Below are 26,329 nucleotides of genomic sequence, written 5' to 3'. Positions count from 1 at the left end.
AGAACGTTGTTCATTATTTATCAATTGCCTTATTATGCAGAAATCAACAGGAAGCGTTGGAAACACCGTTAAATAGATCCTTTCTTTTCATCCACCTCACATACCAAAAATTGTATATACTGTATTGCCAAGGTATCCAAAACTATGGACCAAATGTGGTCCTAAAAGATCAGAAACTATAGACATACTTAACCTTGGCCCCCTCCACATGCTGGGAACTATGGTTTGGTGAGGATGCTCAGAATTCAGGTGGAGAGCCATCCATCCTGCACATCCTGCCTTCTTGCAGTCCATGGGACTCTCAAGAGTCTCCTCCAGCACCATAATTCCAAAGCATCAATTCTTCGGCAATCAACCTTCTTTATGGTCCAGCTCTCACTTCCATACATCACTACCGGGAAAACCATCCTGCACAAGGCAGTTCAAAGTAGATTCAATTCACCTCAGGTTTGCATGTTCTTCCTGTCATCCTCCTCTAAGTGGCAGCCTGCACTTTCTACCCATTTAATTCAGATTTCTCCGATAATGAGAATAATAATTCTTTATTTATACCCTGCCCATCTGGCTGGCACTCTGGGTGGCTTCCAACAGAATTAACAGCACAAGAAAACATCAAACATTAAAAACTTCCCTAAACAGGGCTGCCTTCAGGTGTCTTCTAAAACTTTTTTATTTCCTTGACATCTGATGAGAGGGCTTTCCACAGGGCGGGTGCCACCACCGAGAAGGCCCTTTGTCTGGTTCCCTGTAACCTCACTTCTTGCAGTGAGGGAACCGCCAGAAGGCCCCCGGTGCTGGACAATGGGGATGGAAATGCTCCTTCAGGTATAAGGGCCAAGGCCATTTAGAGCTTTAAAGGTCAGCACCAACACTTTGAATTGTGCCCGGAAACGTACTGGGAGCCAATGTAGGTCTTTCAGAACCAGTGTTAAATGGTCTCAGCGGCCGCTCCCAGTCACCAGTGTAGCTGCCATATTCTGGATTAGTTGCAGTTTCCGGGTCACCTTCAAAGGTAGCCCCATGTAGAGTGCATTGCAGTAGTCCAAGCGGGAGATAACTAGAGCATGCACCACTCTGGCGAGGCAGTCTGTGGGCAGGGAGGGTCTCAGCCTGTGTACCAGGTGGAGCTGGTAGACAGCTGCCCTGGACACAGATTTAACCTGCACCTCCATGGACAGCTGTGCGTCCAAAGTGACTCCCAGGCTGCACACCTGGTCCTTCAGGGGCACAGTTACCCCTTTCAGGATCCAACCATCCCATCAAGCACCACTGTGAGGAATGATAATATTGCTTTTTCACCAAAAAGCCAAAACTCTGCAACTGCTAGATAACTGCAGACAATGCAGACTTGCTTAATCTTATATTTAGAATGGCTTGTGGTTAGGATGCTCGTAAATAATACAGCTTGCAGCTGGAATATGGTTTATTTCCATGCTTCAGCAGGTCTAGAACTTGTTTACACCTGTTAGTGGTCAGGATGTGGCCTCTATTGGAAAACTGGGATGATTTTTTTTTGGTGGGGGGGAGGAAGAGGCGAGGAGAAAGTGTTCATAATTTGTTTCTGTCAAAGAGGACCCAATGGGCAGAATATTCGCAAAAATTTAAAACTGTACAAAACTTTGGTTCAGGTTTTGAATGTGTTGCAAAATCCAAGTGCTTATAGATTTATTAACAGACGCCAAAATTAACAGACGCCAAATGCAAATATTAAATATTTGGCTACTATTTTGGAATCACATGCTGAATAGTCATCACAATTTGCAGAGGATTTTGCTCAATTTGTTTGCTTATTTTGAATAGGATTATTACTGACGACTGACTAGCCCTGCTTAACCCAAATGTGAGTTTCTTCAGTTGAGCAACCCTAGTCAGAGATCAAGCCATATTGCCCCTCCTCAATTTACCGTGAATCGCCACACGCCCCCAATGTCATCGCTCCTCTCGAAGCAGGTGGGCTCCAGTCCTTCATCCAGGCAACATTTGATGGAGGCCAGTCCACTCACTCCTGCCCCAACAATCGCTACTTTCTTGGCCATGGTTTCTTGAGGCAGAATAGAACAAAAACACATAAAGAAAGTTTTTAAAGGGGAAGTTTGCTTTGCTGAATTTAGATTTTAAAGCTACACCTTTAAAGTCTGTTTCCTGACACATACTCGAATATATGTACACAATGGTGCAGTTAGATAATATAAGACTCTGGACTTAATGGTCTTCCGGGGGGGGGGCTATCGGGTGGGGGGCCTCATCCGTCCATTCTACATTCCCGTTATGTTACAGCAAACACTAAAAACAAAAGAAGCTGCTTGCCAACTCTGATAAAAAAATTAAAAAAATACTCTGAGCACGTGCAGTTTCACATTTTAAGCTCACTTAAATCATAGCACCATCTATAGGCCTGCAGAAATAAAATACCTTGGTTTTCAAACAGCTTAGTTCACGAACAAGTTGGAACTCGAACGCTGCAAACCCGGAAGTAGGTGTTCCGGTTTGCGAACTTTGCCTCGGAAGCCGAACGTCCAGCGTGGCTTCCACAGCTTCCGACTGGCTGCAGGACACTTCTGCAGCCAATTGGAAGCCACGCCTTGGTTTGCGAACATTTCAGAAGTCGAACAGACTCCCGGAATGCATTCTGTTTGAGAACCAAGGTACGACTGTAGAGCTTGCTTCTGTTGCCCTGATACTATAATAATAATAATAGTAATAATACAGTCATACCTCGGGTTACAGACGCTTCAGGTTGCGTTCTTTTGGGTTGTGGACCACCGAAACCCGGAAGTAAAGGGTTACTTCCAGGTTTCAGTGGTCGCGCATGCGCAGGAGCGCTAAATCGCAACCTGTGGGAGCGCAGACGCGTTGCTGCGGGTTGCGGACTCCGCGGGTTGTGAATGTGCATCCCGCACGGATCACGTTTGTAACCCGAGCATTCGCTGTAGTAATAATAATAATAATAATAATAATAATAATAATAATAATTTGTTATTTATACCCCGTCCCTCTGGCGGGGTTTCCACAGCTACTCTGGGCGGCTTCCAAGAGCATATTAAAATACAATAGTCTATTAAACATTAAAAGCTTCCCTAAACAGGGCTGCCTTCAGATGTGTTCTCAAAGTCTGGTAGTTGTTTACTAAACCCATTTGCTTGGGAATAAGTATGCTTTTGGCGTCCAGTGGGTAAAGAAAGAAAAAATTAGGAACACAATGAGCATCTGTAACCATGTACATGTTCTGAAGAGATAGGTGTCAACAGTGGCGGCTGGGGCACTGAATAGCACAGGAATAAGGGTAGAACATGGTTGTGCTCAGAATCTGAGGATTGAGTTTGGCGAACATGGGAAGGGAAGGAAGCAAATGGCAAGACTTCTCAAGCAAAGCTGGAAAGAGGTTGTCCTTACCCTTAAATATACAGACAAAAGACCTCCCCATGTGATGCTGACACAACCCCCCTACACTAAGAATAGGCAATAGAATGAAAGAACAAGACCCCCACCTCTCTCCCCCACTCCTCTCCCCCAACAACAAGATGTCTATAACATAAGTGCCTCTCACCAAGCGTAAACGAACTGTGAAAAAGACTATGAATTAAAAATGGAGACCACAGGTGTACCACTCTCTGTTCATCTGTTTGCTTTGTAACACCAAAAAACTCAATAAAAACTAATTTAACAAACAGAAAAAGAAAACACAGCGCAAAAGGAAGTCGACATGAGCCCTAAATGTGAACTCAGTTGAATTTCTTCCCCATCCCTAGTCCTAACAACCTTGTTTGGGAAAAGATTCCAGTAGCACTTCATGCCACAGCCTGACTGCAATCTGTTAAGTACAGATCAGATTGCAACCCCACAAGCCACAAAGTGCGCAATTATTATTATTTTAGCTCAGATGGTAAACAGTGGCCCAGATGTCTATTTAGTATCTGAAGAAGTGTGCGCACACGAAAACTTCTACCCAGAATAAACTTAGTTGGTCTCTAAGGTGCTAATTTTTAAAAATTTATTTATTTATTTTGACTGCGTCAGACCAACATAACTATCTATCTGAATCTGGTCTGTTATGATTTAGCATAAAGTGTTATTTTTAAATACTCTGATGTGACATAACTAAGGGTGCTGTTGTTAGAGGCAAAATTAAGCTTTATTTCACCTGGGTCAAAGACCCATATGCATTTGCGTACACACCCACCCACCCCACCTAGAGGCTGGGGCTTGCCAGTCAGAAGGCCGGCGGTTCGAATCCCCGCAACAGGGTGAGCTCCTATTGCTCCTGCCAACCTAGCAGTTCGAAAGCACGTCAAGGTGCAAGTAGATAAATAGGTACTGCTCTGGTGGGAAGGTAAACGGTGTTTCCGTGCGCTGCTCTGGCTCGCCAGAAGCAGCTTAGTCATGCTGGCCACATGACCCGGAAGCTGTCTGAGGACAAACGTCAGCTCCCTCGGCCTATAGAGTGAGACGAGCGTGCAACCCCAGAGTCGTCCATGACTGGACCTAACGGTCAGGGGTACCTTTACCTTTTTACCTACTGCTCTGGCTGTTGTTGCCAAGCTCTGGAGTAATTACTTCACACGGGCAGAATTTTTGGTTGCAAAAGAGTTCCTGCTGATCAGGCCAGAAGTGGTAGTCAGGGGCTTCCCATCCCATAGCATGCATTGTTTGGTTATGTAAGTGAATGTGATGTGCTGAAAATTGAATATTTGCAACTTCTATCTCCCAGTAGTATAGAGCAGGGATACCCCATATGTGGTTAGGTTCCAATTCCCTTCCTCCCTGATCATTGTCCATGTTTGTTGGGGCTGATGGGAGTCGGAGCTGGCTTCCCACTTAATTGATAAACACAGCCTGATGTGGAAGACAGTGGCATAGTGTGGTTTGCCAGTGCCTGGGGCCATGCTGAAATAGGAGGCAGTGGAACAGGTGGAGTATGCTTATGCATTCAGCTGGCTAATGGCATCTGCATCACCCAGGAGATTGCAGCCACAGAGAAAAGAAGAGAAGAGTCATTCTGTTGTTTGGAGAGGTCACTTGCATGGAGAAGCCATTTTCGACAGCCCAGTGATGCAAGCACCCAGGTATATTGAGGAAGCATTAGTTGTTGAAATTTTGTGGCCCTAACAATTTTGCACATGGGGCAACCACAATGCCACTGATGGAAGAGACTGTGAATGACATGATGATGTGGGAGAAAAAAGCCTGTTTGTATCTAGCTACCACATCAGCGGGTGGTGCTGTGGGTTAAACCACAGAGCCTAGGGCTGTTCGAATGCCCACGATGGGGTGAGCTCCTGTTGCTCAGTCCCTGCTCCTGCCAACCTAGCAGTTTGAAAGCACGAAGTGCAAGTAGATAAATAGGTACTGCTCTGGCGGGAAGGTGAACAGCATTTCTGTGCGCTGCTCTGGTTCGCCAGAAGCGGCTTAGTCATGCTGGCCACATGACCTAGAAGCTGTACACCGGCTCCCTCGGCCAGTAAAGTGAGATGAGCGCCGCAACCCCAGAGTCGGTCACGACTGGACCTAATGGTCAGGGGTCCCTTTAACTTTACCTTACCACATCACATAAGTCACTAATATGTCATTGTAAACCAGGAGAAACCCCCCCCCCCCTGATTGGGCAGGGAAATGGAAGGAAGAGCTTGTGAAAGAGTTGAATGAGGAGAGTTACATGGTCATGGTTGCTCCAGGGGCATGTATTTTGAAATTTAATAGTTTCCCATCCTGTAAGCATGAGGGTTAGAAATGAATAAATGTAGGATTAGGGCATGCACCAGCAGCCCAAGAGCAGAGGTTGGTCAGAAGACATGGAGGGTAGGGCTCCTGGAGCTTTAAGAGTTAAGAACTCACTAAATTTCAGCAGGTGCAACTTGCTTCTCTCTCCTAGATAACAAAGGCTGTATAACCTGTCTGTATAATCATTTCCCTCTGGTCCCCCTATCTCACTTATCACATTGGGTAGAATCTGTACAATGGTTGCCTGGTATGACAGCTCTGGAGACTGAAATGACAGGCATTTCCACATTGTCTTCTACTGAAATTACCACCATCATTGTTCTTAAGCAAGTCCTATTTCAACATCCAATTATTTCACCTGAATGCTGACAGACTTTTTATGTCCAGTTGAAAATAGATTGTTCCCAGCCTTATGGAATGTCCTTCACAAAAGAATGCCTTGAGTGAAGATCCTTGAGTTCTTGGGCGTGACCTATTCAAGCTTGTGGACTTTAAAATATGTCAAGTAGGTTGGCCAAAATATTCATGGCACCAGGGTTTTTCTGCCAGCAGATAGGCATTTTATCAACTTTCTCAACAGGGAAAGTAAATATTCCCTCCAAACTTTGGTATCTAATTGCTTCCTTCAAGATAGGAATCTCAGAAGGCCAGGCAGGCATCTACAGAACTGAAAAGGGTTTATGGGAAAATCATAAACATGATTACCCCATGTCTGGTGTTTGTTCATCCTTAAAAGGGTTCTACTTGCATTTGCCAACTTTCCTCTTGCAGAACTCCTGCACCTTGTGGATCAGAACATGGAGCCACTCCGGAATCCACAATCCTCTGAATTCTGTGAGATGGCCTTGACAACGGCATGGTTCCATCATTGCAAGTATTTCCACTTGCACAATGAGACCCCCCCTCTCCTCTTCCTAATGTGCACCCCACCCTCCCCAAATCTGCTCCAGAGGTTGATGGAGCCCCCAGAACAGATTTGGGGGCACAAGGCGGGAGGAAGGCAGAAAAAGTCCATAGCACAATCACAAATCTTTGTGCTGAAGGGCCCATTACTTAGCGCTACATGTGATACAGGCCAAATTTATTCTTCCTTTCGCAGGAAAGAATTGTTTGGAGTGGCTAGAAAGCACATAGCTTTGCTTCAGTTCACACATGAATGTGACTCTATTTAATCCACACATCTGAAAACAATCTGATACGGAAGGGGGGGCATGTCTTCTTCACCTCTGTCAGGGGTTTAGGAGCAGAGGCACGGGCAAGGGAGGAAACAGAGAGCGAAGGGGAGGAGGCAGAAGAAAAGATGAGTGATGACGACGACCCGAGATCTCCTAGTCTTTCCAGTGAATCAGAGGATTCACAGAAAGGAGCACCAGTGGCCAGGGCAAGGGGGGCACCCCAGGAAGATAGAGCCAGAAGGGACTCAGGGGGGAGCAGCTGGAAATCGGGACCAGCGTCACCGCTAGGAAGCAGGGAAGAGGAAGGGAGCCAGGGGGGAAGCGCTGGCAGCTCACCACAGGAGGGAGGGCATGAGTCAGGAGTGGCCACACCTCCATCGGGGAGCGAAGAAACGGTTAAGAGGAAGGTGGAAGGTTGGGCGCGCGCGCCAAGTTCAAATGCAGAGGAAGGCGGCGCAGTAAGCAGCCCCGAAAGGGAACCAGGTCCTAAAGCCCGGCGCAAGGAGGCAGGAGGGTCCGGGTCAGCGTCAGAAGAATCCCGGAAGGAAGAAGCCCCGGGGGGTAGAGGGACCCAGAGGAGGACAGTCAGGCGGAAAAGGTGGAGCAAGGCTAGGATATTAAGTTGGTGCACAAGGGGCGGAGATTCAGACGGAGCTTCGCCGATCTAGCTACTAGATGTAGAGTTTGCGCGCAGCAGCGTGAGAATGGAAACTGTGATTCAATAAAGACTTTTACTTAATGATCGCTGGCTAGCGTGATCCTCTGTGAGCTAGGATCTTCAAGCAGCTCTGACAGTAAGCTCCGTCTCAATCCATTGTGGGCATCTACAGCCTCGAGGAGGGGAGAGAAACAGGTGCCTACTAGCGAGCTCACGAACGGCGGACGACATGACGGCTGAGCAGCAGATAGAGGACCTCAGAAGAGCAGTGGCACAACTGAACGCCGAGGTTCTCGCATCCAGGAAGAGAGAGGAGGAGGCAGCTGCCGCCTGCAGGGATCTCCAGGTCAGGTTAGACGTGCTGACAAAGCAGACCCCCCGGCAGGAGGGAATTGGGTTGGCGAGACGGACAGGCGGGCTGGTCTCTCACTTCGATGGGAACCTGCAACAGTATCCCAACTTTAGAGCCGACGTACTGTGCGCACTGCAACTGCTGCATAAAGACTTTAGAGATGAACAAGAGAGAGTGGGGTTCATCATGTCCCATCTGCATGGGGATGCGAAAGCATGGCTACGTAATTTATGGAGAGATAAGGATCCGGCGCTCCAGAATGCGGATGCCTTTATTAAAGCGATGGATGGGTGCTTTTTATCAAGTATTGACGTGGATCTTGCACGGAAGGAGGTGCATGGGCTGAGACAAGGGAGGGCCAGCGTCAGGCAGTATCATGCCCGCTTTTTCGCCTTGGTCAGTGCCCTGGAATGGGACAGAGATTCGGCTCCTGTAAGAGACCTCTTTTGGGAGGGGCTGCACAACTCGATTAAAGATGAGATCGCGAGGGGGGAGAGACCCCGAACCACCCAGGAGGTCGTTCAGAGGGCACTGGCAGTGGGGGTGAGGCTGGAAGGACGTCCGTGGAGCAAGGACGAAGGGCGTGGAGGGCGCGAACCAGCCGGGGGCCCCTCCTTCCTTCCCAGAGAAGCAGCGCGGGCGCAATCCACGCCTCCGCCAGGAGGAGGAGCCGAACCTATGGAGGTTGGAGGTGCAAGGGCTCAGTCAGCAACCAGAGCCCTAGCACCGGCAGCAGTGAAAGCGAAGCCTCCTAGAGGGAACAGGAAGTGTTACGTCTGTGAGGAACCAGGACATATGGCAAAAGAGTGTCCCCAGAGGCCCCACAAGCTCACTGCAGCCTCAGCAATGGTGACTGCAGCAACGCAGCAAGGAGGACCACAGCAGGGAAACGACGCCGTCTGGCTGGAGGAAGAGGCACTGGGGCCCAGCCAGACGTGTTAGTGACGCAGTCCCCAGAGATTTTACAGCCTGTGAACCCCCTCCCGCCCAAACCAGTAGTGAGGCTCACAGCATCTCTCCAGCTGCCCACTGGAATCACCATAGACGTGCCAATCACCATTGACTCAGGCAGCAATGCGGACTTTATAGGGCAGGACTTTGTCGACAGGCACGCTGTGCAGTTGCTGCCGGCCACACTGCCCCTGCAGGTTGTCACGGTGGATGGCAGGGAGCTGCTCGGGGGGCAAGTGGTGAAGCAGACGCCACCAATGGTGATGCGACTTGGGAATCACAGGGAAATCATCAGCTTCAACGTCACTCAACTATCTGACACGCCCGTTGTATTGGGCATGAGTTGGCTGGACAAGCACAGCCCAACGATGGCTTGGTACCAGAGGCAGCTGACCTTCGGCTCTTCCTTTTGTGCTGAACACTGCATCGTGCCCAGGCAGGAAGGAGAGGAAGAGGAGTCACAGCTGCTGCTAGGCACGCTGCAAGCGATTCCCCACAAGTACGCTGAATTTTTGGAAGTTTTCTGCGAGAAGGAGGCAGACAGGCTACCCCCTCACAGACCATATGACTGCAAAATTGACCTGCTGCCGGGGGCGGCGCTGCCTAAAGGGAGACTGTATTCCATGTCAGAGGACGAACTGCAAGAACTCAAGGAGTTCATTGATCATAATTTGCAGCGCGGCTTCATCCGGGAGTCCAGGGCAGTGGGGGGCAGTCCCGTATTCTTTGTTAAGAAGCGGGACACGCCCCAAAAGAGACTCGTAGTGGATTACAGGATTTTGAACAGTGTGACGAGGCCATCGGACTTCCCCATGCCCCGAATTGACGACCTCCTCGCAAAGGTACGGAAGGGCAGAGTATTCACCAAGTTGGACCTGCGGGGGGCGTACAACCTCATTCGCATGCGGGAGGGTGATGAGTGGAAGACAGCCATGTTCACGCCACTGGGGACCTACGAATATAGAGTTATGCCTTTTGGATTGCAAAATGGCTCCCACGTTTTTCAAGCATTTATGCATCACGTGTTGGCGGGACTTCTCTACAAGACGTGCGTCTGTTTCTTAGATGACATCCTGATCTTTTCGGAGTCGCAGCAGGAGCATGACAAACACGTCAAGGAAGTGCTGAGCAGGCTAAAGCAACATAGGCTCTACGCCAAGCTGGAGAAGTGCCAATTTGACGTGCCGGAGGTGGATTTTCTGGGCTACAAGCTGTCTGACAAGGGGCTCGCCATGGACAGCGCCAAGGTTCGAGCGGTGTTGGATTGGAAGAGCCCGCGCAACCGGAAGGAGGTCCAACGGTTTGTCGGCTTTGCGAACTTCTATCGCAAGTTTATCAAGGGCTTCGCGATGCAGACGGCGGCCATCACTGACACGCTTAGCTCCAAGAAAAAGAAGTTCATTTGGACAGAGCAGGCGGAGCAGTCCTTCCAGGCACTCAAGCGTCTCTTCGCGTCGGAAGAGCAGCTGCTTCATGTCAACCCCAGCAAGCCGATGAGGGTGGAGACAGACGCTTCGGACAGAGCCGTGGGGGCGGTCCTGCTGCAAAAAGACCCGCAGGGGGTGTGGCGACCGGGAGCGTTTTACTCCAGGAAGCTCAGCAAGTCCGAGCAGAACTACACCATATGGGACAGGGAGTTGCTGGCCATTCACGCAGCGTTCAAGGCGTGGAGGCACTTTCTGATCGGCGCCAAGCACACGGTGCAGGTTTGCACGGACCACAAGAATCTAGAGCACTGGCGCACGGCACAGTTCCTGAACCAGAGGCAGATACGTTGGGCTGAGTTCTTTGCGAACTTCGACTTCCGAATAGAGTATGTCCCGGGGGACACCAACATCATGGCAGACGCTCTCTCCCGTAAGCCACAGTATCTGGAGGACGCAACACCAGCGGCCGCCATGCACATCTTCGCACCGACAGTGTGGGCGTGCGCCGCGGCGACCGTGGACCTAGAGGCGGTGCGACGAGCGTTGCAGGGGGACTCCTTCGCACAAGCAAAGATGGCAGAGGTGCAAAGGGGCAAGGCAGCGGCCGACGGTTTCCAGCTAAGAGATGGATTGCTCATCCGTAAAGGGGCCATCTACGTGCCGGGAGACGAACTTCGAGCCAAGGTGCTGCAGCAGCTGCACGACGCGCACACGGCCGGGCACTTTGGCAAGGAGAAGACGGTGGAATTAGTAGCCAGGGATTTCTGGTGGCCTGGAATGAGAGGGGAGGTCGCAGACTACGTGGCGAGGTGTGACACCTGCCAGAGGGCCAAGCCAGTGCACAAACCGCCGGCCGGACTGTTGGAACCGCTGCAAACTCCGGTCGAACCTTGGGAAAGGGTGGCCCTGGACTTTGTCACGGATCTGCCCAGCTCAAGGGGCAAGACGGCAGTGCTGGTGGTGGTGGACCTGTTTTCCAAGATGGCCCATTTCATTCCGTGTGTTAAGGTGGCCACGGCGGAGCAAACCGCCAAACTGTTCATAGACCACGTGTTCAAGGTTCACGGTCTGCCACGGTCTATTCTGTCCGACCGGGGGCGGCAGTTCATCTCGAATTTCTGGCAGAAGCTGATGGGCTTCCTGAACGTCAAGATCAACCTGGCGTCGGCTAGACACCCGCAGACCAACGGGCAAGCGGAGCGGGTCAATGCCATCATGCAGCAGTACCTGAGATGTTATGCAAATCAACAGCCTGCGACGTGGGTGGATTACCTGCCGCTTGCCGAGTTCGCCTACAACAACACGAAGCACGTGTCCACGGGGGTCACGCCGTTCTTCGCCAACAACGGGAGGCACCCCAGAACCTTCCCGGGACTGGAAAGAATGGGGGAGGGGGAGCCGCAGACAGCAGATGCGTTCGCGTCGGAGCTGCAGGAAGTCCACGATCAGCTGAGGCGCCACCTGGAGCTGGCCAAGCACGCATACAAGGTACAAGCAGACAAGCACAGAAGGGTTGGAGAAGTGCTCCACGTGGGAGACTGGGTTTGGTTAGCAGCCCACGCAGTGCCGGCCAGGTCGTTGGCCAAGAAGAAACTAGGGCACAAGCAACTGGGGCCCTACCAAGTCGAAGAGCAGGTCAACCCGGTAGCTTTCAGACTGGCACTTCCGGAGGGTTCCAGAATGCATCCGGTATTCCACAGATCGGTGCTCACTCCCTACAAGGCACCGCACAGGTTCCAGGAACCCGGAACGGCGCCGAGTCCGGCCAGAGACAGAACAGGGCACGCGGGAGTGGCACAGAAGGAGCGCATCAACGAAGTCACGGAGATTTTGGACTCCAGATGGGGGGAAGAGGGGGTAGAATACTTTCTCGCCAAGGAGGGCACCCCGGCCAGTGCGAACAGCTGGGTGCCGGGCTACGCCTTAGACGAACCTCTGCTCAAAGACGAGTTTCATGCCCTCTTCCCACATAGACCTATGCCAGCAGACTTTTTCGACGACTGGCTTTTCACGCCCACGCTTTCGACCAGCACGTTCCGGGGGTTCGACTCGGACGAGGAACCGACACGAGACGTCCGTTCCCCGGAGGGGTCACCCTCGGGATCCGCCTCAGAACTCTCGTATTGGTGGGACGATAGGCCAGAGGAGCAGTTCCGCAGAAAGTGGCTGGAATGCTCAGGACGAGCAACGCCGCCAGGAGGAAGTGAGGGAGGGACGGACATGGACATTTTCGGGGACGACCCTGGTTTCGAGCACGGCGGCACAGAGATGGAAGCGGAGGTGACCGTCGTCGATGAGAGCAGGGAGGAAGAACCGGAAGACTTCAGATGGAGGCCCGCCACGGGAAGCGACCGATATCCGACGTTCGTCCCTTTGCAACAGCAGCCCCCAGCTCCAGCACCGGAAGGAGGGGAGGGGGGAATGGGGGGCTTCGAGGGGGGGATGGATGTCAGGGGTTTAGGAGCAGAGGCACGGGCAAGGGAGGAAACAGAGAGCGAAGGGGAGGAGGCAGAAGAAAAGATGAGTGATGACGACGACCCGAGATCTCCTAGTCTTTCCAGTGAATCAGAGGATTCACAGAAAGGAGCACCAGTGGCCAGGGCAAGGGGGGCACCCCAGGAAGATAGAGCCAGAAGGGACTCAGGGGGGAGCAGCTGGAAATCGGGACCAGCGTCACCGCTAGGAAGCAGGGAAGAGGAAGGGAGCCAGGGGGGAAGCGCTGGCAGCTCACCACAGGAGGGAGGGCATGAGTCAGGAGTGGCCACACCTCCATCGGGGAGCGAAGAAACGGTTAAGAGGAAGGTGGAAGGTTGGGCGCGCGCGCCAAGTTCAAATGCAGAGGAAGGCGGCGCAGTAAGCAGCCCCGAAAGGGAACCAGGTCCTAAAGCCCGGCGCAAGGAGGCAGGAGGGTCCGGGTCAGCGTCAGAAGAATCCCGGAAGGAAGAAGCCCCGGGGGGTAGAGGGACCCAGAGGAGGACAGTCAGGCGGAAAAGGTGGAGCAAGGCTAGGATATTAAGTTGGTGCACAAGGGGCGGAGATTCAGACGGAGCTTCGCCGATCTAGCTACTAGATGTAGAGTTTGCGCGCAGCAGCGTGAGAATGGAAACTGTGATTCAATAAAGACTTTTACTTAATGATCGCTGGCTAGCGTGATCCTCTGTGAGCTAGGATCTTCAAGCAGCTCTGACAACCTCCTTCTTCGCTACAATATATCCATTTGTTTCCAATTTTCAATGTCAAAAGGGGCTAAAATCTATAAAATTCATAGAAAATCGACGTGCCAATTTGCTCAATTTCTCTAGGACTCCATGACGCCTCCCCTGTCCTCCATAATCCCTCAAGCAAGGTGTCAAGACCCTAATCCTGTCAAATCAGTCTGACAAGCCTTTCCTCCGGGCAAGGCCAGGTGGCAGACCATGCATACATGGACCATTGTCTTCTCATCAGGTACTCAGGATGTGCTTATCTGCGCATATCTCCAGCTCTGCATATTCCCCCCTCCCTCCTCCATATGTTAATCCTGTGTGACCCAACCTTTTCTTAATGTATTCATGATGTAATCTGTGTAACCCAACCTCTTCTTAATGTATTCATGATGTAATCTGTGTAACCCAACCTCTACTTAATGTATTCATGATGTAACTGGGATGCATTTTGCACTGTATTCTGGGACATGGAGGGAAATTTCAAAAGTTCATGTCACCCCTTTCTCGCTGTTCAATCTCGCCTTGAACCTGTTGCACAATAAACTTGGATCTTCTGCAGTTTGCTCCTGTCCGGCTGAGCTCATTTTCTTCCGCAGGGACCCGCGGACCTAGTCCGACGAGCTGGGTGGCAGAGTAGCCCCGCACCCAGATTTTTCCGTAACAAATCCTAATTGAAACCACAGCTATCCTTTGAAACCTGCAGTTCTCCAACAACAACAAAAAGTGTACATATTCGGGGCAGTACACATAAAATGCATGCTTTCAATTAAAAGTACATTGAAATGGATTTCTATTATTTTAAATATTTATAATCAATTTAGATTGCCGAAAATGACAAAAGAAATGAACAGATAGCCAGCTCTGAAAACATGCAACAAACTTCCATACCAGAATCAGGACCCAGCATACAGAAATCACAAGGCTCCAAGTAATATATATATGGATAGTTAAGCTTGTTACATCAGTAAACACTCATTACTAAAGCTGTGTTCTTTTTTATCTGCTATACGAAGACATGATTGCTTTTTGAATCTTACAACATGCCAGACTACCCAACAAGAGTTAAATTGCTATGTAATCAATGTAAGGTGCAATCCTGTACATGCTTTTGGAAATAAACTGTTGAACTCAGTTGAGCTTACTTTTGATTAAGATCAGTATTTCATAAAATGTTATATACTGCTAGATTTTTTTAAAAAGCCCACAACCCTCAGTGTGGTTTACAGTAAAAACAAAATAATAAAATCATGAGTGAAAACAGTTCTTTGAAACATTCAACAGATAAAATCAGCAACAAACGGATTAAAACATACTTCAACACTCTACATGCCTGGGTAGACTTGTCTAAACAAAAATGTTTTCATCAGGAGCTGAAAAGTTGCTATGGATGTTGAAGACACCTGTCAGTATCAATAGGTGGGGAGTTCCATAGTGTAGGTGCTCCCACACTAAATGATTGATATCACTAAATGATTGATATCTTGCAGATGCAGAACACGTAGTATGTGGCACCTGTAATAGTGCCAGACTGTTATTTACCATAGTCAATTCATAGACCCACCCTTCAGTAACACGACTCTCTGGCTGATATCCAGTTTAATCACACCCACCCACACACCCCGATTCCGAGCTCCAGGATGCAAATTCCTGGGTAACAGGAGCTGGAAGTAACACAATAAAAGCAGCCTGATTTCTCACAAGCAGGGGGAGTGGGTGGGTTGTAAGACCAGCCAGCCGTGAATGCCAGCACAGCAACAAGTTTTGAGAAATGTGGCAAGGAGGACTGGAAAACCACAGTACAGGTATGTTCAGGCAGCACCAAAAGGCGCCTGCAGGGGACCTTGTGAGAGCAGAGGATGCTCCTGGGAGCATTGCACACTTACAGAGCTTACTTTAAAAGACAGGGTAGCAGGGCCAATGAGACTCTGGGGTTGTGCACTCATCTCGATTTATTGGCCGAGGGAGCCAGTGTACAGCTTCCGGGTCATGTGACCAGCATGACTAAGCTGCTTCTGGCGAACCAGAGCAGCGCCCAGAAACGCTGTTTACCTTCCCGCCGGAGTGGTACCTATTTATCTACTTGCACTTTGACCTGCTTTCGAACTGCTAGGTTGGCAGGAGCAGGGACCAAGCAATGGGAGCTCACCCCATCACGGGGATTCGAACCGCCGACCTTCCGATCGGCAAGTCCTAGGCTCTGTGGTTTAACCCACAGCGCCACCCACGTCCCTCCCTGATTCTGTAGGACTCCTATAAAGCACACTTTCCTATCAACCTCTTCCTGCCCAGTTGAGAAAACTAGGTCCAGAGTGTGGCCTGCCACATGCGTTGGGCCAATGACCTGTTGAGACAGCCCCATGATTGTTACGACAGCCATGAAGTTGTAAGCCACCCCAAAGCCAGTTGCTATGGATGTTGAAGTCCCCCATAACCAGCAGTCTGGGAGTCCTCAACACTGCCTCCGAGACCAGCCTTGTCTCTTTAAAAAAAAGAAGAAAAGAATTATTTATGCTTTTCAAGTTTATGCATTTCACTAATTTTACAATCCTTTTGACCTTTCAAAGCTTGACTTCCTTCCCCCTCTTTCTGTGGTTCCTTAAATTTATTTTTAATACCTTCTGCATATCCAAATTAACTTAAATTTGCTCAGTTATTTATCCTCTTTAAATATATACTCTTATAAAGCTGCAGGTTATTACAATAATCTTGTCCATGTTGAAAGTACGATAAGTACAATAGTACGATAATCTTTATTGTCATTGTCCCATACAGAACAACAAAATTGAAAATCTACATCAGACACTCAGAAACCAACAAGCCTGCTATCCCAGCCTGGTTAGCCCCCTAAAAACTCTGATACCCCATAATTAAATACAATTCACTCCCATAGAGACTACTTTACACTGCGTTTAAACCAAAATCACATTTGAATAGAAACTGTTTCTCAGGCGGCTAGTCCTAGTCTTTATAACCCTGTACCTTCTTCCAGAAGGCAGAAGCTGAAGGAGATCATTTCTGGGGTGTGCACTGTCCTGCACTATCTCTGCAGCTTTCTTATGGCACCTGGAAGCATAGATTTGATCCAATGTGGGAAGAATGCACCCAGTTATTCTCTCCAAAGACTTTACAACCCTGGACAACATTGTTTTTCCCCGTGCAGCTCCCAAACCACACACACAGACCATAAGCTAATACACTCTCAACAGTACAATGGTAAAATGCCGCCAACAGGTCCTTTGATGTTCTTATTGGTTTGAATATTCAGTAAACCATTTCCATTCTTTTGTTTAAAAAATTGGGAATTATAGGGACAAAACTATTCAAACTGTATAGAAACTTATTCATGTTTGCTACTATAGCGGCAAGAATGTTACTTGCCCCAAAATGGAAAGAAGCAGAAGTCCCAGCAAAGGAAGAATGGATACATAAACTTACAGACTATGCAGAATCATAGAATCATAGAATCATAGAGTTGGAAGAGACCACAAGGGCCATCGAGTCCAACCCCCTGCCAAGCAGGAAACACCATCAGAGCACTCCTGACATATGGTTGTCAAGCCTCTGCTTAAAGACCTCCAAAGAAGGAGACTCCACCACACTCCTTGGCAGCAAATTCCACTGTCGAACAGCTCTTACTGTCAGGAAGTTCTTCCTAATGTTTAGGTGGAATCTTCTTTCTTGTAGTTTGAATCCATTGCTCCGTGTCCGCTTCTCTGGAGCAGCAGAAATGGTGAAACTTCCCAGAAGAAGAAATCAAGATTTTTATAAAATGATGGAAATGGTTTATTGAATATTTACAGACAAATTGTGAACAGATAAGAACACTGGCAGGATATATATATTGAAAGCAGATGAATAAATGAGCAAACTGAGTTAATTTGGATATGCAGAAAATATTAAACATAAATTTAAGGAACTGCAGAAAGAAGGAAGTCAAGTTTTGAAATGTTAAATGTTAAAATGACTGTAAAATTAGTGAGATGTAGAAACCTGAAAAGCATAAATAATTTGTTTGTAAAAGTGACATAGACCATATCAAGGCTTCTCACCCAGAAATCAGGTCAGGAAGGTCTTATTCAGAGTCGAGCTGACCTTCTGCCCCAGCAAATATAGCTGCCTGTACAACCTGTGAGCTCAGTGCAACCCACTCCAGACTTCTTCCCATGACTTACCTGGCTAAACAGCACACTTCCAGAAGTCTTTGCTATGGGTTTCCCCAGAGTGGGGGAGGACAAGGAGGATGTGGAAAACCAGTTGGCACTCTCTTAGCTGTCTTTTGAAGTTCTCAGAGTCATCATTTAAATGTTACAGTCCACATCAAGCTATGTCAATAGTCTCAACTGAGCATGCGTTCAGTGTAATCCTGTTGTCACGAGCAGAGTGCCACCTGATTTCAGAAGAACCAGGCTAGCAGACGCCGTTTAAGCCAATGGTACTTGTTTTTTCCAACCAGTGCTATTGCCTGCCCTTGTTGAACCAGACCCGCCTATCCTCTAATTAAAGTGTCTACTCATCTACTACATTCTTTAATAAGCGGAAGTGTCATCGGAAGAAAGAACACAAACCTTTTGATGTGTACCCAACCCCCAAGACAGCTTAACATTCCTTCATCTCTATTCCAGAGGGATAACTTAAACAACCCTGTTATGTAGGTTATGAGTCACTGCGTGAATTAGGAATTTTCATAGGCTGAAATTTAATTTCTGAGTGTCCTAAGTGTAAACTTGTCATTCATTATACCACGCTAGTTCTCATTTTGGCTCCACTTTGCTTCAGTCTTGATGCTGCTTCTATGGTGTTAGAAGTAGACACATCTTTTGAATGCATGTGCATTTAAATGTCAGGTTTGGAAGGCAAACATTGTCCGCACTGCTGTTGTTAAAGTTGGCTTAACTGTAGCAATAAGTGCTTAGATTCTGCAATCTCTGGTAAAGGTAAAGGGGCCCCTGACCATTAGGTCCAGTCGTGACTGACTCTGGGGTTGCGGCGCTCATCTTGCTTTATTGGCCGAAGGAGCTTCCGGGTCATGTGGCCAGCATAACTAAGCCGCTTCTAGCGAACCAGAGAAGCACATGGAGACGCCGTTTACCTTCCCGCTGGAGCGGTACCTATTTATCTACTTGCACTTTTGACGTGCTTTTGAACTGTTAGGTTGGCAGGAGCTGGGACAGAGCAAAAGGAGCTCACCCCGTCGCAGGATTTTGAACTGCCGACCTTCTGATCGGCAAGTCCTAGGCTCTGTGGTTTAACCCACAGCATCACCCGTGTCCCACAATCTCCAGTAGTAATCATAATAATCATCATAGTAACAGTAAGAAAAACCTAGATGTTATACAACAGCCTATCTCAAACTGGCATTGGGTAGGACTTATAGGAGTTGTAGTCCCATCTGGAGGGCACGAGGTGGGGGACAGCTGCTATACAAACACTTAGAACAGAGGTTTCCAAACTTTTTGAGTCCACCGCTCCCTTGACCAACTGGATTCTTTCTGAGGCACCCCTCAGGAGCACAGTTATGCCATCCCTTGCCTGCAGAGCTGGCAGCCTCTCACCCTTTTTCGAACACCCTCCCCTATTATTATTATTATTATTATTATTATTATTATTATTATTATTTATACCCCGCCCATCTGGGCAGCTTCCAACAGAGTATTAAAATACAGTGGTCTGTTAAACATTAAAAGCTTCCCTAAACAGGGCTGCCTTCAGATGTCTTCTAAAAGTCTGGTAGTTGTTTTTCTCTTTGACATCTGCTGGGAGGGCATTCCACAGGGCGGGTGCCACTACTGAGAAGGCCCTCTGCCTGGTTCCCTGTAATGTGGCTTCTCGCAGTGAGGGAACCGCCAGAAGGCACTTGGCGCTGGACCTCAGTGTCTGGGAAGAACAATGGGGGTGGAGACGCTCCTTCAGGTGTTCCCTCAGCCTCTCTCCTCTCCCTTCTCCTTGGGAGTCCGCTGCTGCCGTCCCTGGTCTCTGAGCACCCACCCCCAAGAGAGGTGCCTCTTCACACTGCCCCACAGGGGCCTGGGACTTAGAATCATAGAATAGAATCATAGAATCATAGAGTTGGAAGAGACCACAAGGGCCATCGAGTCCAACCCCCTGCCAAGCAGGAAACACCATCAGAGCACTCCTGACATATGATTGTCAAGCCTCTGCTTAAAGACCTCCAAAGAAGGAGACTCCACCACACTCCTTGGCAGCAAATTCCACTGTCAAACAGCTCTTACTGTCAGGAAGTTCTTCCTAATGTTTAGGTGGAATCTTCTTTCTTGTTGTTTGGATCCATTGCTCCGTGTCCGCTTCTCTGGAGCAGCAGAAAACAACCTTTCTCCCTCCTCTATGTGACATCCTTTTATATATTTGAACATGGCTATCATATCACCCCTTAACCTCCTCTTCTCCAGGCTAAACTGTCAGGAAAAAGCAGCAATGCAAGAGCGAGCTGCAAGTTGCTGGAATGCAAAACAGGATGTTGATGTTTGGGACTGTACTATTGGAACAAAGGAGCAGTCTATTCACTGTGCTGAGCACCGGATGTTAGCTCAGAGTGTCATCTGACCTGTACTGGAAGTACAGGGGTGGAGTTTCTCACTCTACTGTTTGGAGACTGGAGAGTGCAGACGTGTTTCTCTGTACTGCTGCAATGACAGAAATAAAGACATGTAAATAGATTTCTGTCTGTCTCTTTTCCCCTCCCTGAGGGAAGCAGGGAAGAGGGAGGAGTTGGTGTGTCCCTCTCACGCTGAGTGGGATCGCCGATAGTGACCTTGCCTGTATCCTGCCGGGAGACGCAGACGGGGAGGTCAACAAGGATCTCAGCCGAATGCCTGGAGAATGGCCGGTTAACCATTCCTCCCTTCAGGAGCACTGTCTCCCTCCCCCACATTAGTCAGTTTAAAGTCCTCCTGATGAGGTTTCTGAGATTTTTGGCAAAAACATTTCTCCCAACCGTTGTGAGGTGCAGCCCATCGCTTGCCAGAAGTCCATCTTCAAGAAACTGCAGTCCGTGATCTAAGAATCCAAACCGTTCCTGTTTACACCATTTGCGAAGCCAGCTGTTCACTTCCACTATTTTTCCCTCTCTCCCTGGGCCACGTCGTTCAACTGGTAGGACAGATGAGATGACACAAATGACAATTTGTGCATTTAATTGCTTCAATTTCCTGCCCAGAGCCTCGTAGCCTCTTTTGATCTTCTGGGGGCTATTGCTTGCAGTGTCATTGGTTCCCACATGAACCAAGAGGAAGGGGTATTTGGACTTCCGGGTTAGCGCGATCGGTCAATGGCGGATTCCCTCCGAGCTCCGGAGGGAATCGGCTCTACTGAGGACGGATCCTGCCGCGGCGGTGACGCGGGGACCCTCATAAACCACAGGCGCGGAAGTCTGTGGGCTTGGTGACTCGGCGGGCACCATTTGCGCCCCCCCGACCCACAAAGAAGCCTTTTTAAAGGCTTTGGAGAGGGTGCGGAGAGTGGCGCGGTGCTGTGAGTAGACCGCTACTTCAGTGGAGTGAAGCCGCAAGCTAGGCCGGAGAGCGCTGACTTTTTTCCTTGAACATCTGGACTAAAAAAGAAACAACCCGTGAGTAGTAAGGAATTTGGATTTAAAAATCTCTTTTTTCGTGAATTTGGAACGATCGGGGGAGTGCCAAAAGGAAGTCCGCTCCCTTTTTCTGCAGATATTTAAAGCAAGAATTGGATAACTAAGGTGGAGAGACTATCTATCTCTTTGTGAGACAAAAGTTATCAATTTCACAATTGGCATTAGAATTTTTGTGCTGGAGGATGAGAACGGAATTTTAGAAGTTGATGTGAACCCCCCCCCCCGGATCCGGGAGCGATCCGTGAGTGAGCCTGTTGAGGAGACACAAGGAGTTTGATAGCTGTCAAAGGAGCTGTCAAACAAGCTTTTAAAGCTAGAAAAATTTGTTATTTACTATCTCTGAGACTGGATGAGTTACATTTGATCTTAAGCTGTTGGAAACAAAGAAGAAATAAATAAATAAAGTTACTGACTGCTGGAGAAGGAATACTAAGTAACCAGAATCCCCCTAGGGGGGATTCTGAGACATTACAATGGCTGCAGATGGAAAATTACAAGGAGAGTTAGAAAAAATGTTCTTTCTCGTGGGAATGCTACAAGACCAGAACACAGCTATGGCTACAAAACTTGTGACCTTGAATGCTAAAGTAAATAACCCTGCTGACTGTGTTAAGGACTTGACAAAAAACAACTCTGCAGCTGAATCAGAAGAGATATTTTCAGGACTAGAGGAGAGAGAAGGAGGAGCGGAAATATTGCTGGTGGAAAGGGCCAACCAAAAGCCTACAATTGTGGAATATAAAGAAAACAAGCAAATTGTGGATTACAAAGAAACTGAAATTGAGTATGAAGTAGGGAGTGATCCCTTTATGGGGGGATCAGAAGAATTACGGATAGCAAATTTGTTTAAGATGAAAGGGGAAGCCTTTGGGACATTTGGAACATTGGGACTTAAAAGAAGCAAGAAATATGATTGGGGCCCCCTTTTGGAATATGGAGGACTGGTTGGAAGAAACTTGGATCCTATTGGGAAAGAGCTCCTTCGAGACCCGATGACCAACATAAAGGACTACCAACAAAATCGACGGAGAGGGACTGATGGGGATTTGAAGGCCTCGGATGTGAGAAATCCAGGCTAAGAACTGATATTGTGGACATCTTTTGGGGATCGAAACCGGGAAAGGGGGGGTGAGAGCTTCTGAATCCAAAAGGAGGAGAATTTTATGATATTTAATTTTAGGGTTTAGTAACTAATACTTACTGTGGCGCTGTGGGTAAAAGCCTCAGCGCCTAGGGCTTGCCGATCGAAAGGTCGGCGGTTCGAATCCCCGCGGCGGGGTGCGCTCCCGCTGCTCGGTCCCAGCGCCTGCCAACCTAGCAGTTCGAAAGCACCCCTGGGTGCAAGTAGATAAATAGGTACCGCTTACCAGCGGGAAGGTAAACGGCGTTCCGTGTGCTGCGCTGGCTCGCCAGATGCAGCTTTGTCACGCTGGCCACGTGACCCGGAAGTGTCTCCGGACAGCGCTGGCCCACGGCCTATAGAGTGAGATGGGCGCACAAACCCCAGAGTCTGTCAAGATTGGCCCGTTCGGGCAGGGGTACCTTTACCTTTAACTAATACTTAAAATTGGGAAATTTGTGAAAGGGAACTTAGGTCGACCTTAGAAAAGGATGTTAAGATTATAATTGATGTATAAGTTAAAATTGGTTAATGAAGAAGAACTAAGTTAAAAAAGGACTATAATAATCTTTTGAAGATGAAAGTAAGAACTTGCTGAGCCAACTATTGGAATTAGGATGTATGAAGGGGTGGCACGGGGAAGTCAGAGAATGTGGTTAAGAAAGTAAGGATTTGAAATTATGCATGTTTGTCTTTGTCTTTGTGTGTTTGTGATGTCATTGTAAAATGTGAAAACCCAATAAAAATAAAAATAAAAAAGAGGAAGGGGTATTTGTCAGTGGGTTTTATGATTCCTTGCAGTCGTTCAGTTACATCTTGAATCTTAGCCCCGGGGAGACAGCACACTTCCGGAGACATCTTGTCAGGCCCACAGATCACTGCTTCTGTTCCCCTCAGTAGGAAATCCCCTATCACCACTACACGCCTCCTCTTAGGTTTGTTTGGGGTTCTTCCGTGAGCTGTCCGTTCCAAGGTCGTCTGCACATTCCCTGAGGACTGACTTTGCTGCTCGTCTTCATATACCTGATCGACTGTAATGAGGGAGAGATCCTCAAATGGAGTCTGCTCTTCGTCTTCCATGCTAGGGGAGAGGACCTCAAAGCGATTGTGTATTTCTAAACAATCAGAGCGAACCCTGGGCCTCCTACTTCTTTGAGTCACGTTTCTCCATATATCTGGCTCCTGTGTTGGTGAACTAGCCTCCTTCTCAGGGGAGTCCCCTGTCTCCTCCTTGGTGGAGACGGTGTGCTCTGTTGCTTCCAAGAAGAGCTCCAGCTCTCTAATTCTTTGGAGCATAGCTACACGTTCCTCCAGTTGCTGGACTTTGTCTTTTAAGAGGGCAATCAACATGCAATTGCTGCAGGTAAAGCTGCCTGCAACCTTTGGCAAGATGGCAAACATTGCGCCGGAACCGCAGGTGACTGCAGCTGTTCCCTCCCCCTCCATCTTGAGAACGTGTCGTTGGGGGTGGCTACAGCTGTCCTCCATCATAAAAAGCGTGAAGACAGGACAAATAACTCCCCCCACAATAAAAACCTAGGTCTCCCCCAACAAACGTTTGAGACTAGCTCCCCTAAATCTAAAAGATGGATCTAACTGCGCACGCTGCTAGGCCCCCTCTGACCTTTGCACAGGGAGAGCAGCTAATCAGCCACAAAGAAACACACACACACAAGAAAAACCTTTTTGCTCCTTCTTCAACTGCTGTCCAGCAAGGGCTGGTGGACTGGCTGAGCAGCCCCAAAGGCACCATTGGCATGCAGAGCTTGTAGGCATGGCTGCTGCAACCAAGAGCTATGCAAGCCATTGGGAGGAAGAAACACAAGAAGGAATCAGAGGAGAGAGGGAAGGGAAGAGGGACAGAGGCTAGTGTTGCCTGCGGCACCCCTGACCATCATTCAAGCCACCCCAGGGTGCCACGGCACACTGGTTGAAAGCCATTGACTTAGAAAAACCGGCCCTGTTCAAATGGGCTTTGAAAAACAATGGAACACAAATTGATGAAAACCTGTCGGAAGGGAGTGTGAAACTTAAAACCACGTGTTATTCATAAGCATGCTGAAATACGCGAGTCAGGCAACAGCTTTGAAGAGAACCAATTAACTGAAAATCAGCTAACAACCCACAGCGGTGCGTCTGCGTTTTGGCGTTTCTGTGCATGTGCAATGTGCGATTTAGCACTTCTGCGCATGCACAACCGCAGAAATCCGGAAGTCACCCATTCTGGTACTTCCGCGTTTCGGCGCATCCGTAACCTGAAAAAACGCAACCTGAAACGTCTGTAACCCAAGGTATGACTGTAGAGAAAATGAATGCTAAGCAAGAGCTAAAGAATAGACAAATTTAAATAACATAGCTATGATTTGAAACCATAATTTTAAAATTTAAAGTGGAGAAATACAGACATATGTATTTGTGGAGAACTTCAGGCAAGAGAATGCAAGATAGAAATATGAAAAGACATGCATTCGTCTTGTACATTTCTACTTAAGAGTAAGAAGAAATTCCCACTGCATTCAACAGGATTTACTTCCAGGTAGTAAAGGGGGAGAAATTTGATTCAATTTACATTTAAAGCCACATTTTTTTTTCATATTTTCACTTTCAGAAACATATTGTACCAAAACGCAGCCATCCAAAATGTGCACTTAACCAAATTTTGCAATGCATTTTTCCAGTCAAATTACCGTATTTTTTGCACCATAACAGTCACTTTTTTCCTCCTAGAAAGTAAGGGGAAATGTCTGTGTGTGTTATGGAGTGAATGCCTGCGGGTGGCGGGGGGGGGGGATCTGCTGCAGTCGTGAGCAGAGGATCCATGGTTCCCCTTCCTTCCCTCCTCCGTGGTTACAAAGCATGGATCCACATGGATCCTCAGGATTTTTGCATTGGGCTACTCCAAACTCACTGTCAGATCACATAGTAGATAGGTAGCCGTGTTGGTCTGCCATAGTCAAAATAAAAAAAATCCTTCCAGTAGCACCTTAAAGACCAACTAAGTTAGTTCTTGGTATGAGCTTTCGTGTGCATGCACACGAAAGCTCATACCAAGAACTAACTTAGTTGGTCTTTAAGGTGCTACTGGAAGGAATTTTTTTATTTTGTCAGATCACATGTCTGTGGCCACAGCATGAACCACAAAAATCATATATCCACTATTTCGTTTAGAATTTTTTTCTTCTTGTTTTCCTCCTCTTAAAACTATGTGCATGTTATGGTCTGGTGCGTGTTATAGAGCGAAAAATACGGTATGTTGTTTTTTAAATATGCATACATTAGGGGAAAGTGTGCATAACAGTTAACATAACAAACAAAAATGCATGCTATTCGGAGGAAATGCTTTCAGAAATGTGCATATTAGTCAAAACTGCATGCAACAGTGTTTATTAAGAGAAAATTGAATTATAATGAATTGTCATGAGGATTTTTTAAATCACAAAACCCTGCAGAACTGTGGAGAGCTGGATTTAAGTTTGGAAAAATGAGAAACAGAGAGAAAACCCAAACGGACAGGTCTTTCTATCCCTCAGGACCTCTCTTTCCCCCAAATAAAATCTTGCTGTACCACCCACCGAACTCTCCCAAATTCCAGAACCATTTCGAAAAGTAAAAAGTTCCCTTGGGTTTGGCATGGGCTGCTAGGCTCATTTTGGCCAATTTTTTTTTGGGGGGGGAAAGACCTTTTCCTATGACAGCAATTGGAGACAAAAAAAGGGCTGCTTTTCTTGTTCAGATGGAAACCTTAGGTCCCTATTTTCATTATACCCTGAGGATGTAGCCTCTAACTTTATACATAGCGTTTGACCATATTCCTCCTAGGCTCCCTTTCCTCCTCTGAACTGTCTACACTGAAAGACCAAAAGGTTACCCCTCTCTTACCTCAACTTTACAACCTGCACTGGAATATGCAGAAATTTCATAAGCTTTCCCAGGCACCTCTGGAGGGATTTGTTCCTGATCCTAGCCGATCAACTTTTGAAAAGCATATGAATAACATCCCTCATGCACAAAAGTCCTTCTGGAGAGCATTACATAAGCAGACTCTGTTTGCTGGCTTTGTCGGGATGTGGAAAGGGAACCCTTTGATCACTGTCCAGATTTAACATGACGAAAGGC

The 26,329-nt window shown here is 48.0% G+C and overlaps 1 protein-coding gene across 3 annotated transcripts in view; it reads right to left on the bottom strand.

Annotated features, from left to right (window-relative positions):
* The window catches only part of LOC308587066 (flavin-containing monooxygenase 1-like), a 38,106-nt gene that overhangs the window by 11,311 nt on the left and 466 nt on the right, over positions 1-26,329 (bottom strand). The window contains exons 1-2 of one of the 3 annotated variants that reach the window (XM_081194455.1): positions 26,093-26,264; positions 1,905-2,041 (exon numbers count right to left, since the gene is read on the bottom strand). In XM_081194455.1, the coding sequence (XP_081050581.1) occupies positions 1,905-2,036 (132 nt within the window). In that variant the 5' untranslated portion in view covers positions 2,037-2,041; positions 26,093-26,264. Of the gene's footprint in view, positions 1-1,904; positions 2,042-17,659; positions 17,853-26,092; positions 26,265-26,329 lie in introns of those variants that run through there. The other 2 variants (XM_081194456.1, XM_081194457.1) reach the window with 2 other exon arrangements.

Source organism: Podarcis bocagei, assembly GCF_964188305.1.
Source record: "Podarcis bocagei genome assembly, chromosome: 5".
NCBI lineage: Eukaryota > Metazoa > Chordata > Lepidosauria > Squamata > Lacertidae > Podarcis > Podarcis bocagei.
The sequence above is the reverse complement of the archived record's forward strand: the minus strand, read 5'-3'. Positions and strand labels throughout refer to the sequence as shown.